At 32.1% G+C, this 16243-nt stretch overlaps 1 protein-coding gene across 1 annotated transcript; it reads left to right on the top strand.

Moving 5' to 3' along the window:
* The first annotated feature begins 8511 nt into the window (after nt 1-8511).
* LOC108451493 (uncharacterized) lies at nt 8512-9402 on the top strand. Its single transcript, XM_017749177.1, has 2 exons — nt 8512-8764; nt 8975-9402. The coding sequence occupies exons 1-2, from the start codon at nt 8512-8514 to the stop codon at nt 9400-9402; spliced, it is 681 nt and encodes a 226-aa protein (XP_017604666.1).
* Nucleotides 9403-16243: the final 6841 nt, after the last annotated feature.

The raw sequence follows: 16243 nt of genomic DNA, 5'->3' as shown, positions 1-16243 counted from the left end.
TTCATCTATTTAATTCTTTAATACAAAAGACATGATATTCTTATCATGAAACTTACCTAACCCATTATCATGAAACATTTACTTAACCCATTATCATGGAGCATTTACCTAACCTATTATCATGAAAAATTTACCTAACCCAATATCATGGAACATTTACCTAACCTATTATCAATTTGTATCAATTTGTACCATAAATTATGGATATCAAGTGTATATTTTGTCTACAACAACATGATGGTTGGCCACTTCATGTAAAATGGGAGGTTTGTCATGCAAATCCTCCTATTTTGCACTCCTATTTATTTGGCCACTTCAATTTAGCCTATAGCATTTTCAAACATTTTCACATAGGTTCTATTTCATAATTTCACCCCCTTTTTCTTATGGAACAAAAATTAACTAAAATTGTCGGGTTCTATCTTAAGCTTGGCTTTCTAGAGGCCCACTAACATAATTAAACTTATGCCAACATTCACAGAATTCCCGAAAATTGGGGCGTTACATTTACATAATTTTTACACATAACTTTAGCTTATTTAATAGTTAAATAAAATCATTTTAGTATATATTTAGGTTTTCATGCTTAAAGTAGTAATTTATACTTTTTAGTAGTTTTATTACATTTTATGTATCTACAGAAGGTTACATGGTCTTGTAGAGCAAATCGGGAACTAAATATTCATATTCGGGCCAAAATTGATGCTTATGTCGTGACACAAAGACACCAATGTCACAACATGAAAGACAGAAGCAAAAACAAAGCCCTGAAGGGAAAATGCCTTCTGTGTTGCAACACGGCCCTTTGATGTTGCAACACTGTAGGCATGTGTTGCGACACTGCGCCTGTGTAGCACAAAAACTCTTTACACGAGATAATTGTGTTTTTGAGAGAAATTAGGAGTTTTTTCCTAGTCGAACTCTGAGGACTTCAAGGATAATTTAGGCATTTTAATATTCTGAGTTTAGCCTATATAAAAGCCATTGTGATAAGTTTAAACACACAATTTTAGGGAGACAGAAATCATTATTAGGTTTTTATTTCACTCTTAGTTTTTTACTTAGTTTATTTTATGTTCTTGTAACCGGAAGATCCTATTCCAAATGGAAACTTTTGTGAGGGGAGATTATTCTGGAGCCAAGCTTTCATCGATAAATCCATGAGCATCTCTTTTTCTTTATTCTATTATTTATATATCTTTCTTTAACATTATTTAATTGAATGTTCGTGTAAAGATTAGAATCACGTTATGCTTTATACATATCTTGCATGTTTCAACGTTTCTAATCTGATTATTTAATTGAAGGATAGAGTTTCTTAGTAGATCAGCTGTTTGGGAGAGGAAGAATTAAATCCTAAAAAGTCATTTAGGTAGGAATTAACCCAAAATTGGTATGGCCTATCCGTGAACACCTTAGCCCTGAACAGGTTTGGACTATGAGGTCGAGAGATAAGTAGTTCTTGCCAACTCATTAGGTTAGTTGGATGCTAAGAGGCGCAACTAGGTTGATGACTAACTAGTTGAATAGAGCCCTACATCAATAATTAATTAGGTAAAACAATTGGATCTAGGCTAAAAGAACTCGTGTAGTCAAAACAAGGAATAAGAAAAGTTGATACATAAACCTAGGAGTAGATTTAGGTTTAGTTGAATTTATTTAGTTTATTATTATTATCATCATCTTGCTTCCTGATTAACACTATTAATTCATGAATCGAGTAGATTAGTTATTATTTTTGGTAATTGGCTTAATAGTAATTTTCCCCAAACTGCAATCCCTTGGGTACGATCTTCGGAGTACTCACCTACTTCGTTGTAACTATATTACAACCAGACCCATATACTTGCAGACACCGCTTATTTGACATATTTTGTGAAGAATTTTTACTTTGGATGTGTACATCTGGAGGTGGTCAATGCCACCCCTCATACGAACCTCTATAGGCGAACCCTACTTATGCAAAACCTATATGTGCAAACCCTATGTGTGAACCTTACTTGAGCAAACCCTTATGTGCGAACCCCTAAGTGTGAACCACATGTGTGAACTGCACTTATGTATGTATTAGCCAAATTAAACATGTTAAATCGCATGAAGATATTGTATATGTAAAATTGTTTAAGTTCGTTTAAATTAAATTACTTATGTGAACTTGATGAGAATGAATGCATGAACACATGCCATTAAATGATAGTGTGAAATATTGAATGTTGCATCAATTGATGATAAATAGTATAATATGTGAAGTATATGTGCATAATCACATGAAAGTGGGTACGGAGGACGAAAGAGTTCCATAGGAGATAGTGGTAATTTTAGTCTACACCGAAAGTCAATACTGTATGAAGTAAGCGACAATGTCATCGAAACTGGATAAACTGGGATGATAGTTATTGTAGTAATAAGCCATCAAAATCGGGCAACAATAATGGAAAGTTATTGCAGTAAAAGTCATCATCACAAATGACAAGTGAACGACCATCTTCACTGAGAAATCCAAGATGGTTAGTTTTTTATTGGTGTTTTAGATGACTGGGAAATTTACATTTGCATTGCATCATACATAAACTATATATACGTTGATTTACTATATGTTTCATATGTTATGCTTAACTCCCTATTATTTCTATGTTTTTCTATTTGCGCAATTATAAATAATGATTTATAAGTTAGTCTCACACTGAGCCGTTGTAAGCTTATTCCCCATTTTTCCTTTACCTCTTAGGTAACATAGAAAATTAGGACTCGGTATGACATTAGAGGACTCTCGGATTAGAAGCTTATTTTATTATTTAAAAAATTTCCATTTACCATTTATATTAGGGGTTGTAATTATTGATTTCTTGCTTTTATATCATCAGTTTGGGATTGATTAGTTTATTTACTTTATTGCATGACGCTTAGTTAGTACTTTGATATTTGCATGTTTTTCGATTTAGAAAACCCTTACTTTAAATGTTTTTCGCTACTTTGCAAAATACTTAAAGTTTTGATAAAGTCATTTCTTAAATACCTAAACATTGTTTCCCTAAAACTTCACATTAATAATGTTGTATTCAATTTTTTAAGTAAAGTCGGTATAAATTAATGAACGTCTTTCTTAAAAACAAAAGAGCTTTTCGATATAAATCAACGCTCTGAAAAGAATAGTTTTATAGGACCACCACGATGATCAAATGTAACATCTCCGACTTAGCCAAAACTCTTAGGCTAAGTTGGGGGTGTTACAAGGATTTTCGAGGTTTTTGAAAATTTTCAAATAGGTTAAAAATGGGAGAGGGAAAATGCTCTGCCCAAGCGCCCCCTGAGCATAGCATTTTCCGTCTCCCATTTTCAACCCACCTGAAAAGTTTACAAAACCCCAGGAATCTTGATCCATTTTTTAGACATCTAGAAGCACATTTTTCCCTCACTCTTTCGATCATTGCCATCTAGTTCCCTATATAAAAAGGGGTTTTACTCCTCCTACCGCATCAACTTTCTCAGTCACCTTCCCTTACCCTAAAAACTTCTTTACACCATTATTTATATTTTACTTTCAAGCTTTTAACCTTTTCGACTGATAGCTTTATTTCTGTTTGTGGGAGCCAGTGTGCTAGTTTTAAGGTGTGTTTGAGTTCATGATGATGTGGTGGCACCCCGAGACCCACACATTCCATTTGTCGTGTCGAGACGAAATCATTGCATTAGAAGCCCATCTCATTGCAACTCAAGCTCTGAGTTTGTGGTGCTTATACAGTCATGGGTTGTAGTCTAACTATGAGTCCTAGTTGATGGACATTAACAAGTTGGTTATCATCTCAAACTTCAGTATTGGGTTCCCAAACCATTCTCTCATGGTAAGGTCAAACTTGAACCCACGATCGCATAACCACTATCAATTGGACTCCCAAGTTATACTCCACACCGTGACAGTATATGCACCATGAACTCAAGCCTTGAGTTGCATTGTGATGGACTTCTAAGGCAACGGTTTCATCTCGACACGACAGATGAAATATATGAGTCTCCAAACACTATCACATCATCGCCAATTGAAATATACTTTTGAGCTTTCACAATGTCTACCTCAAACACAAACACAAATAAGTCAACCTCCCATTATTTTCAGTCCTAACCCTAAACTCTAAACCCTTAAAACCCTAACAAACCTTAAAATCCATTTACTACTCTAAAAATCCTAACCCAAACCTTAAGCAAACCCTAAAAATAAAAACTCGATCGAGAAAAGAGAGAAAAACTCTTCATGTTTTCATATTTCTCTAAAATCGATCTATTCCAATAAATATACTAAAAATAGGCCTAATCACTTACTTATTTTTAAAATTAGACATTTATTTAATTTAACCCTAAATTTGTTTTATCAAATTGGTATGAGAAAGAATAAAAAAAATAAGGCAAAAAGCAAATATGAGCCTTAAATTACTTTGAAATGGCATTTTTTATTATACAATTTATGTATTTATGTTACGGTTTTTTTTCATCATTCTCTACTCAAGCACTTGCTTGTAGTCGTTACTCTTTAATTTTTTTCATATTTTTATTATACACATTTTTATTTAAAAATTTTGATGCTTTCATTCAATTTTATTGTTAGAGTTTTGACGTGGCAATGCTAAAAAGCCAAGATAATTTTGAACCTTCAATGTTCAAAATTTTTGTTAATTTAGTCATTACTCTTTAATAGTACATAAATTTAAAAATAATTGTATTTCTAATAAAAATTAAAAATTATTATTTTTAAAAATTCCAAAAATTATGAAATTTAAAATAATTTAAAATCAAAAAAATAAATTTTTTAAATTTTTAAAAAATTATGGAAAATATAAAACATTCTAAAAATCAAATTTTATAAAAATGTTTTTATATATTGTATTTTGAAAAAAGTTTATACAATATATTTAAATATATTTTGAAATGATTTAGAATTTGTATCATTATCTAAAAAACATTTTGCCCTAATATTTAATATACTTTATAATTAAATTTAAATAAAAATATTTTGAATATAATTAAATTAAATAAAATTAAAAAGTACTTTTTAAACTATTGATTTAAGATGGATTGAACAAATATCTTAATTTTGAAGAGATCTTATTACCATTCGTGGTATAAATAACACATTCTTTGAATTTTCGAACCCTTTATATTTTTCATAAATTTTAAAATTTTTAAAATGATTTTTTTAAAAATTTCTTGAATTTTAAATATTTTTTATTTTTCATAAATTTTGGATTTTTATAAAATTTATATATTTTAAATTTTTTACTTAATTTATTGAAAATATGAAAAACTTTTACTTTTAATTTTTAATAAATTTATGTACTTTTAAAAAGGATCAAATTGAAAAAAACTATAAATGTTGAGGGCTAATAAAGTTATTTTATCTTTGATAGGTTTTGAGATCTACACAAATAAATACCTACTTTTAAATATAAGATTAATAGAAAGCAGCAAGTAGGACCGTATCCACATAGACTGGCGATAACTTTATTTCTTTATTAAACAAGCAAAATAAGGATAAAATTAAAATAAAATGTGTTTAAAATTAAAAACTAAAATTAAAATTAAAACAAAATAAAAAGAGGTTGCAAAATAAAATCAATGGGGAAAAACTCTAGACAAAAGGTAAAATTAAGGATGTTAGTGGGGCAGGTTTTGCGAGGTCTTGCCCCATTTCGTACCCAATTAGGAGGAGATGGGTCCAGGTTTCGTGGGTGGTGGGGTGGGGATGGGGACAAAAATTAGACCCGCTATAGGTGGTGGGGCAGGCGTGGGTATGACCTTGTACTTGCTTCATCCCCACTCGCCCGCCTGCATAATGTAATAAACATATTTAAAAAAAATAAACATCTATAAAAATTTAATTTAATAATTATCTTAATAGCATTTTATTAATTTATTAGTATTTAATTTTTGCACTTGTGTTGCATTTGAAGACATTTATGATGTATTTGAGACATTTGTTTGTATTTGGACATTATGTAAGGACTTTATTTTCTGAATTTTTAAACTCGTGTTGAAGTTATATTTTATTTACCAATTAAAGGGTCATGACAATTTTTTTTAAATGGTGACAGTTGGAATAATGCCATATATGTGTAGGAGTTCGGAGGATAGGTATTTCATACTTTTTTCATAAAAAAAATTATTTTATATTTATTTAACTGATACTTATAAATATATTATATGAAGTGGGTCGCGGGGCGGGTATAATAGGGATTAAGTGGGTCTAGGACCCACGTGGGTGATGGGGCGGCTATGGTTTTGGCTTTTGTGCCCACAGCGGGTTGCGGAGTAGGGATGAGGATGAAAATTCTTGGCAGGGATGGGTGCAAAGGGAGCACCCGCGCACTCGCCCTGCCCAATTGACATCCCTAGGTAAACTCTCTATTTGATTTATAGTTCGATAATTGACTCAAGGATGACTTCAATGCCTTTAATAAATTAGTTTTAGTTGTTGACTCAATGTCAATCTCTCCTTACTTATTCAGCAACCAAGAGGTAACTCATTTGAAATTACTTTCCTACCTAATAAATAACATTGTAACTCAATGCTTAAGATTTAATTTACCGGCAACATTAAGAACTAGAGAGACCTAATTCTAATCAACAAACTCACCTCAATGGGGTTTATTTAAGCTAGATCACACATTTTACACATCATTGTAAACTACTACATAAACAAATTATACAATTTGTCACTAGTATTAGAATGAATTAAACAATTATAGATTTAATTATATTTTCTAGGAATTACAATTTCTATTGGTTTTATTTGAGAGAATTACTTTCCTACTAAAAGTAATAAAATTGTTTTTTATTTTGTATTTGGTTCGTGCCTACACTCGAAGCAATTTGGGGTACAAAGATAGCAAAGAAGGTCATTCGGTTGAAAGTTAAGAACAATTTAAATCCATCTCGCTCAAAGCACATGTATTTTTCGGAAAAAGGATTTTTTATTATAAATATCACAAATCAATTTGGTTTTTAAAATTTTTAAACTTTCACTGTAAATAAAAACCGCTTTTTTAATTATTCAAATCAATTAAGCCTCAAGAATATTGGCCAAACAACATACTTTTTGAAGTCTGCTACCCTAGCATACAAGAAGTCTGCCACTCTGGCACATTTTTTTAAGTTTTTCTGTATTTTGTCTTCTTGTTTGATTGGTTGATAGACGGCGGCTACTTCACCATCTAGTGAATCTGCATCATCACATGGCTCTCTATCCTACTGTCTTCGTCTGCAATCAATGGAAACTGGGTTAGAGGGGTTAACTGAACGAAGATGAGGAGGCAGTCTTACAAATTAAGGATGAGACGCTTTTGGATGGAGATAAGGAAGTCTCTAGGTTAGTGGGTTATTTCTTAACAGCTAGTATCATTCATTTCCCAGCCATGAAAAGTACTATAGCTAATCTTTGGCATCCCATTCGGGGTGTTCAAATTCAGGATTTGGGAGACAAGCGTTTCTTGTTCCAATTTTATCATGTTATGGATATGGAAAGGGTCTTGAAAGGGGCGCCTTGGACTTTTAATAATCATCTACTAATGTTACATAAATTACAATGGGAGGAGGATCCTCTACAAGTGCCTTTATTTTTTACGCCTTTTTGGAAATAGATTCACAATGTTCCTATTGGCATATTTTCTAAAAATCTGGCAGTGCAGTTGGGTAATTTTGTGGGGAGTTTTCTTGAGTATGATGGTTCAAATTTGAGGAAAGAAAACAAAAACTATACGCGAGTAAGAGTTCAGATTGATGTTAGGCGCCTGTTGAAAAGGGAAAAACAGATTATGTATCGAGGGAGTTGCACTTATGTGAAATTTAAATACGAAATATTGTCTCTATTTTTCTTTTATTCTGGACGCTTGGGTCATAGTGATTCATATTGTGAAGGAAAGATGGTGTTGGGTGTGGAAGTTGCTGAGTTGGGATGGGATCTATCGCTGAGAGCCCAATCTAGGAGGGCTCTATCCATGAACAGTGTTTGGTTGAGGGAAGAGGGTGAAGGGCGAATAAAAGGGAATAAGGACGGTAATTATATAGAAGAAAATATTTCGTGGATGGCTGGGAATAAAAACCAAGGATTTGGGTTGTTCATTGATCCAGTTTTGGGAATTAGCTTGGAAGGTAATGCGACATTCTTAAATCCACAAGGGGAAAAGTTAATAACTGTCCTAGTGCTCACTGAAATGGAACATGATTTGGAAGAGGGGGTAATCATTGGTGAGGAAGGTAACAAGAGAGCTAGAGGAGAGCTAGAGATACCAGTAGAGAAGGGGGAGATTAATGTCTCAGTAGTAAGAAACCGGAGAGTGATAGAGGTCAACCATTTATCATCGGCGGCTGCCAAGAGGCAAGCCGACTGGATGCAATGAAAATTCTAAGTTGGAACGTTTGTGGATTGGGGAGTCTACAGACTGGACACAGACTTCGACACATGCTAAAGACACAAAATCCCCAAATAGTGTTCTTTATGGAGACGAAATTATGCAGGAGTAAATGGAAAGAGTTCGTTCTCGGTGTGGTTATATACATGGGATTGAAGTTGATCCGGAGGGTACTAGAGGAGGGTTATGTTTGGCATGGAGAAACGAGATTAGTGTCACGCTTCAAAGTTTTTCTAAAAGATATGTTGATGTTATGATAGATGATAGTGAAGTGAGAGGCAAATGGCGATTTACAGGTTTTTATGGATCCCCTTATACACAAGATAGAGATAAGTTTGGGGCTATGTTGAGGAATTTGTATACTGGTAAGGAAACCCCTTGGTTGGTGTGTGGGGACTTTAATGAAATCATGTATGGTTTTGAAAAAAAGGGAGGACTACCATGAGATGAAAGGAGAATGGAAACTTTTCGTAACGTATTGGCAGATTGTCAGTTGATGGATGTAGGGTTCGCAGGCAACTGGTTCACATGGGAGAGGGGAAATTTACCTAAAACAAATATCCGAAAATGATTAGATAGAGGAGTTGCAAATGGGGAATGGTTGAATCTATTTGCGGAGGCTAGGATCTCTTACCTTGTTCACTCTTTTTCTGATCACTGCCCCCTTTTAATTAATACGGGGAAAGTTGACAAATTGTTGAATAAGAAACTATTTAAGTTTGAAGCCTGGTGGATTATGGAGGAGTCATTTGTACAAGAGGTCAAAAATATTTGGGAGTCGTCTTCAGGAAATTTGTTGGAAAAATTAGATACTTTAAAAGAAAGCTTGGTGAGATGGGCGGGCAGAATTCGAATTGCTAGACGGGGGCATAAAGATTTGCTTATGGCAAAGCTCTCAGAATTGGAAGAGGCTAATCGAGACGATGATAACTTGGCAGAGATGATCGACATAAAGATTCAACTGAATTTAGAATTTGACAAAGATGAACATTATTGGGAATAGAGAGCTCGTGTAAACTGCTTAAAATTCTGGGATAGAAACACAGCTTTTTTTCATATCCATGTATCATAGAAGCGTAAAAGAAACTGCATTCAGAAACTGAAAGACGCTGAAGGGAATGAAAAGGAAGCCATTCAGGAAATGGAAGTGATTGCACAGTCATATTTTCAGAATCTTTTTGTGGAAAAAGCAAGAGGAGATGGTGATCACTTGTTGTCAGGAATCGATAGATGCATTTCAAAGGAGGATAACCAAACGCTTATGGCACCAAATATACCGGAAGAGATTCGAGAAGCAGTGTTTGCGATGGGACCCACAAAACCCCCGGTGAAGATGGATTTCTGGCTTTATTTTACCAAAAGTGTTGGCACGTTGTTGGAAATGAAGTAATTAATTTCTGTCTACAGATTCTTAATAAAGGTAAGGAAATTGAACAGATTAATCATACTTATATAGTACTTATTTCAAAAGTTGCCAATCCGTGTGACATGAAATAGTTTAGGCCAATCAGTCTATGTAATGTGATTTATAAAATTCTTGCAAAAGCTATTGCCAACCGACTTAGAAGAGTAATTGAGAAATGTATTGATTTGGCCCAAAGTGCTTTTGTACCAGAAAGATTGACATGAGCTTACGAAATGTATTGAGAAATATATTGTTAGCTTGCGAAATTCTTCATACACTCAACCTGAAGAGGCAGGGGAAAAAAAGCTTTATGGTTGTGAAGCTTGACATGAGCAAGGCCTATGACAGAGTCGAATGGAACTTCATAAAAAAAAATTATGGTTCGAATGGGGTTTACTAGTGTAATGACCCGAATTTTATAGTTATCGAAAAAGTGCATTTTCGGGTCTTTGTTTCTGAAAAATGGATTCGTAAATATTTATTAAAAATATTTACGAAGTTAAGTGAGTGGTTAATTAAAGTTTAATAAAGTGAATTAGCTTAAATTAAGGAGAATCAGATAAAAAGATTAAACTGAATGAAGTGTGAAAGTTTAATTATAGATTAAAAGAAAGTGAAAAGGACCAAAATGACAATTAAGCCATTTTGCATAAAATGAGGTAGCAAACTTAAGAAAAATCTGAGATATTCATTTAGATTTTTATGTATTTTATAATTATTAAGGTTATTAACAATTATGATATTATATTAGGAAAAAAATTAGAATATGACAAGTGTAAGGTGATAATAATAATAGTATAAGATTTTTATATGATAATTAAATAAAGTACATAATTAAAGGACAAGTGTATGGTAATGATTTGATACAAGGGTAAAATAAAAATACATACACTTGTAATACTTGTATTTAAGTATTAATAGATATTTATCATTTACAAAAGATATTTATTAATTAAATAATTATATTATAAGATTTTATGTGATAAATATATTAAATTATGACAAATGTATGGTTATAAATGGATACAAATGTACTAATAAGATACACATGAATAAATAAATAATACTTATTATTTAAGTATAAATACATGTGTATATATATATACATATAAAGGAGATAAAAAAAGACAAGAATAGAACTGAAGAAACAAAGCAAACAAATAGGGAGCAAGGTAAAGAAAGAAAGAAAAAGAGAAAAGAAAGAAGAAAAGGGAAAATTAAAGGTTTGAAGCTTAGAAGTTTAATAGGTAAGTCAATTTAGCCCTTTTTACTTAATTTTGATGTTTTAAAAGCCTTGGAACAAGGTTTTGATGAAGCTAAGTTGATATTTTGAAAGGTAGTTAATTATTAGACATTGTTCATGTTGAACAAAAAGATGAATTAAGGGCTAAATTGATAGAAATTCAAGTTAGAATTGATTAAAGGATTGAATTGTAAAGTAATTCATAAGTTTTGAATGGTAGGGACTAAATTGAAAGAATTTCGAAATTATGGTTCCATGGTGAAATTAAAGGGTTGAAATTAGTTTAAAGTGAAAATTGAATGAAAATATTGAGTAAAATGTGAAGAATAAAAGTTAGTTTCGGTTTAGAGACTAAAATGGAATTTAGGCAAAAGATGAATAAAAATTGAAATATTCCAAATGAAAATTCAATGGTAGTGTATTGATAATATTTAATTAATTTCCATAGCTAGCGTTGTGCCGGAAAATCTCAGCTAAGCGAGGAAAAGACAAAGTTGACGAGGGATAGCTCGAAAATTACGGTTTGTATTTCTATAAACCGAATCTAATAATTATTTGTTGAATTTATTATTTAATATGAATGATAATTATTATTATTATTATTATGGTATTGAATAGAATAAAAATTCATGAATTATATGTGATTATTGATATTGGATTGAATGTGTGATAAGTATGTGATTATTGAGAAATGAATTGAAATATTTACTAATTTTAAACATCAGAAAAATGACTGCTATTTAAAAGAAAACTAAAAACCCTATTAACAGTATCGGGCTAGTCGGATATAGTTGGCATGCCATAGGATTGGAAGTGTTCAGGGATATTCCGACTTTGTGTCGATGAGACACTATTTGTGTCGACTGCTATTACTATTTCGGATTCGTTTCGAAGAGGTACTTTGTACCTTACTGTTACGGTTACTATTCTGGATTTGTTCCAATGAGGTACTTTGTGTATCGCTATCGCTACTATTATCATATCGTTCCTTCATCGACAAAGGTAATTCGGCTCCGGCCAATGAAACACCGTGTACTATCCCCGGTGTGTGGATTAGATTCGTATATCCGTCCAGGTCCAAGTCATGTTAATAGGGGTAATGAAAAGTATTAAAGACTGGCTGCTACTGAATAATTGACTGTTATTGAATAAACTACTGATACTAAATAAATGATTGTTACTGATTAACGGATTATTACTGTTGACTGACTGGTACTGAACAATAAAGATCAATTAGTTGTTACCAAAGAATATTGATTGTTATTGAAATGAAATAGTACAGAATATTGAATGAAAGCTGAATAATATTATTATTCAAATGAATTGTAAATAAAAGTACTGAAAAACTAATTGTTACTGAATATTGGACTGCTACTGAATGTCTAAATGATACTGAATACTGGTTGTTACTGAATAAATATGAAAAATTGACGGATAATGAATAAACATTGAAACTGTATACATTTCATCGAAAGTGATTAACAAGATCTTAGTATTATAAATCAAAAACAAATGATTGAACTATTAAGAGTAATAGATTGAATTCGCAAGGTTCACCGATATATGATTTATTATTGACTTAAGTATCGGTTTATAGAAATACCACTGAGTCCATACTCAGAGTACGGTTTGTTTTTGTGCGCAGGTTAAATAAAGCTAGACCGTTGAATCAGTATCCCAAGCCGATCCCGAACTCAATAAGGTAAAGCATGTTAATTATTAATAATGGCATGTACCTAGGATGTCTTAAGTGTGTTATTTTGCATTGTGATTGTAATAGTGAAAAAGTAAATTGATATTTGATAATGATACATGATAAGTGTTTTAAGTCAAGAATTGAATTGTTTTAGTATTGGTATTTTGTATTGGTTGTGGTTTGAAATTTGTAGGGTTGGCTAGTAAAGTGAAAGGTTCATTATTGAGTCCACACGGCCTGGCGCACGGGCGTGTGACCAGACCGTGTGAGACACACAGCTTGACACGGGCATGTTGTTAGGCCATGTGTCCTCTACATCTAAAATGCTACAAAACAGATTGCCACATGGGTATAGCACAGGGAGTGTGTCTTGGCCGTGTGAAATTAATTTGTTCATAGCAAAAGTCAGAGAGCTCCACAAGTAGAAGACATGGACGTGGCACATAAGCCACACGGGCGTGCGGTACTGTTTATAAAAGGGAAAATTTAATAACTTTATGAAAAATTTTATAAGCTTTCTATTGAGTCCTGGTTTAGTTCTAACATACATTTTAAGCCTCGAGGGCCAATTAAAAGAACATTAAGATATATTTTATGAACTGAATTATATTTTCTTTCTTTATTAATCATAATCGAACTGTAGTGACCGGCAATACTCCGTAATCCTGTTCCGACTACGAGATAGGGTTAAGGGGTGTTACATTTAGTGGTATCAGAGCTATTCAGGTTTAGCTTATTCTCGGACTAAATCAAGCTCGGAACTGATTCTAAAGGTACATGCCATAATTGAGTCAAAATTGAGTCGAGATCAGATGCTGATATATTTGTTTGGTTCTGTTTTATAGTTGAAAATGTTAGATGAACATATCAATGGTATTGATTATGAAATGTATATTGGAGATGAATAGTCGTGAATTATATGAAAACTGAATCGACAACACTGGGTATTAACTCAATGGGTAATTAATTATTGAATGATGACTGATGAAATAATAGAGAAAGAAAAGATACATAATTATTTAGAACTATAACTGATGCTCTTTACTGAGTAGAAAGAAACTGTATCTGCTACGACATCTACCCCTCCTGTTTCTCAATCGGTTCCTGAAGTGCTTCAAGGTATAGAGCTTGCCTGAACAGGTAAGTTATCTGTTGCTAATACTCCGTAAGTATAGTGTGAAAGAATTGAGAATTATAGCTAAAAATAATATTAAAAGAATTGGAATCTAGTTAGAGAATGTTATCAGGATTGTAATTGAACTGTTCTGTTCACCGATTAAATGTTAGAAAGGTATGATATTTCTGTTAAAAGATTCAGCTTGCCAGCGGTGAGAAATATTTCTTTATGTTGTAATTAAGAAAGGGTTATTTGGAAACTTTCAGAAACGAGTTCTAACAGAAATATATATATATATACATTAGTAAGAGATTTCTTAATCAGACATATAAATAATTCTTGAAGCTTAAATAGAGTCATGTGATTGAATAAATATATTAGAGAGCATATTCCGATAGAAACTGTATGGTACAAATTGTTAAAGATGGTTTAAATAAAGATATAAAGTTGAAGAACGTAGATTAAAGAGTGGAATATGTGTTGGATATGATTCTTTTGATCATTATCTTAGTGATTGCTTGGAGAAGTTGAAAAAGATATTATTCAGAGTTCAAGACCGAGTAATGCAGTTATTAGATGTAGGTCCCATTATAATCTCAGAAATACGAGTGAAAGCCGAAGTGTGACCAAGGACTTCACTGTAAAATCTGGAGAATGAATATCAACCAGGGTATATGTTAATTGTATATAAGAAGATTTATCTCTACGGATGTCATTACAGGTACTTTCTTCTTTATCGACACTAATATGATTATTTTAAATTGATCTTGGTTTGACTATTCCTATGATTACATGAGTTCAGTATCTATTAAAGATTTGCCTGTTGAGTTTGCTGAAATTTTTGGGTTGAAACATTAAATTTTCCAGATCAGTATTTATGGGCTGATAAGATCTGAAAGAACTATTTGATAATGATACTACTGTTTTCTAATCGATTTGATGTTATTATTGTTTGATGTGATTTCAAGAATAGAATGGTTAATTCTGCATGATATGGTGGTAAATTGTAAGCAAAAGTATATTATACTACAATGTTAGAATGATGAAATGTTTTGTTGAATTAGAGATGATTGAACTAATTGTTTATTGTGATATTGAACATGCCAACATAGACATATGCCTGAAAGGGGTCATAGTATTTACCTTGCTTATGTATTGAATATTAAAGTATTCAAGTTAAGGTTTAAATCAGTGGCAATAGTACGAGAAAATTCTTATGTGTTTCCAGAAGAGTTTCTCGAACTACTGTTGATTGAAGAAGTTGAATGTGCTATAGATTTTGTGACTGAGATGATAGTGAAAAAATATATATTTGAAATCAAAGGTTTTCTAAAACTAGTCGGTTATTACTAGAAATTTAAAAAAAAAGATTCTTGGATAAAACGGTTATTACAGAAAGATGTGGAATTGGAATAATCTGATAGACGTTAGCAAGGTTCTGGTTAGTTCAACAGTTAACTAAAGCACTAGTTCTGGTTTAGTCTGAAATCCGGTGAAGAAACTTGTGATTTACAGGGATAGTAATGTTTTGATGCAAGAAAGTAAACTAATGAATTATGTTTTGGAAAGTTAGAATTACATGAGAAAAATTATTTGACACATGATTCGGAAGTGGTAGCTATTGTCCTTGCATTAAAGGATCATGATTTGATAATTGAAAATAATCCAGGAAAAGCAAATGGAGTTATGAATACTCAGAATTGAAAGTTTTTCTTTGTGTCGTGAGCTATGAACATATGACTGTTATTACCTGATGATGGATCAAGTGTAGTTGAGATAAAAGTTAAACTGACTTCTCTACAGTAGGTCTGCAAAGCTCAAAAATGTGATAACGAGTTATCAACTAAATGGGTATAGTGTACAAATGACTTCTGATTAAAAATTTCCGATTGGATTTGATGATTGTCTGCTATTTGGAAATAAAAGCTGTACCGAAGAATTCAGAAGCTTATACAGAAGATTTTACATGAAATTTATAGTAGTAACATGTCTATGCATTCTGGAATAATTAAGTTGTACTGTGATTCGAAGCAAATGTGCTGATGACTTAGAATGAAAAGTGATATTTTAGACATATATATGAGTGTTTATATGTCAGCAAGATAAACGAATATCGACATCGATACCTTCGTAATCATTATGACCAAGTGATGATATCAGAACGGAAATAGGATAGAATTTATATGGATTTGAATTGGAATCATCTCTATTTGTGAAAAATAAAGATGATATTTGAATAATCGTCGAAGGTATGACGAAGCTTGCATATTTTATTTAAACATGAATAAGTTTCTTACTAAAAAATTGTCTGAAATATGGGTTTCTAAGATCATTAGATTTATGGTATGGTAGTTTCTATTATTTCTGATCGAGATACATGGTT

This window comes from Gossypium arboreum, chromosome 5 (genome assembly GCF_025698485.1).
Source record: "Gossypium arboreum isolate Shixiya-1 chromosome 5, ASM2569848v2, whole genome shotgun sequence".
NCBI classification, from domain to species: Eukaryota; Viridiplantae; Streptophyta; class Magnoliopsida; order Malvales; family Malvaceae; genus Gossypium; species Gossypium arboreum.
This window is presented reverse-complemented; position numbering and strand designations above follow the sequence as displayed.

Excerpts from the sequence above, each read along its gene's own strand:
- LOC108451493 (XM_017749177.1), top strand. The coding sequence starts at position 8,512 with ATGGAAAGAGTTCGTTCTCGGTGTGGTTATATACATGGGATTGAAGTT. Across the intron at positions 8,765-8,974 it reads GTTGAGGAATTTGTATACTG|ATAGAGGAGTTGCAAATGGG; the intron begins GTAAGGAAACCC and ends GAAAATGATTAG.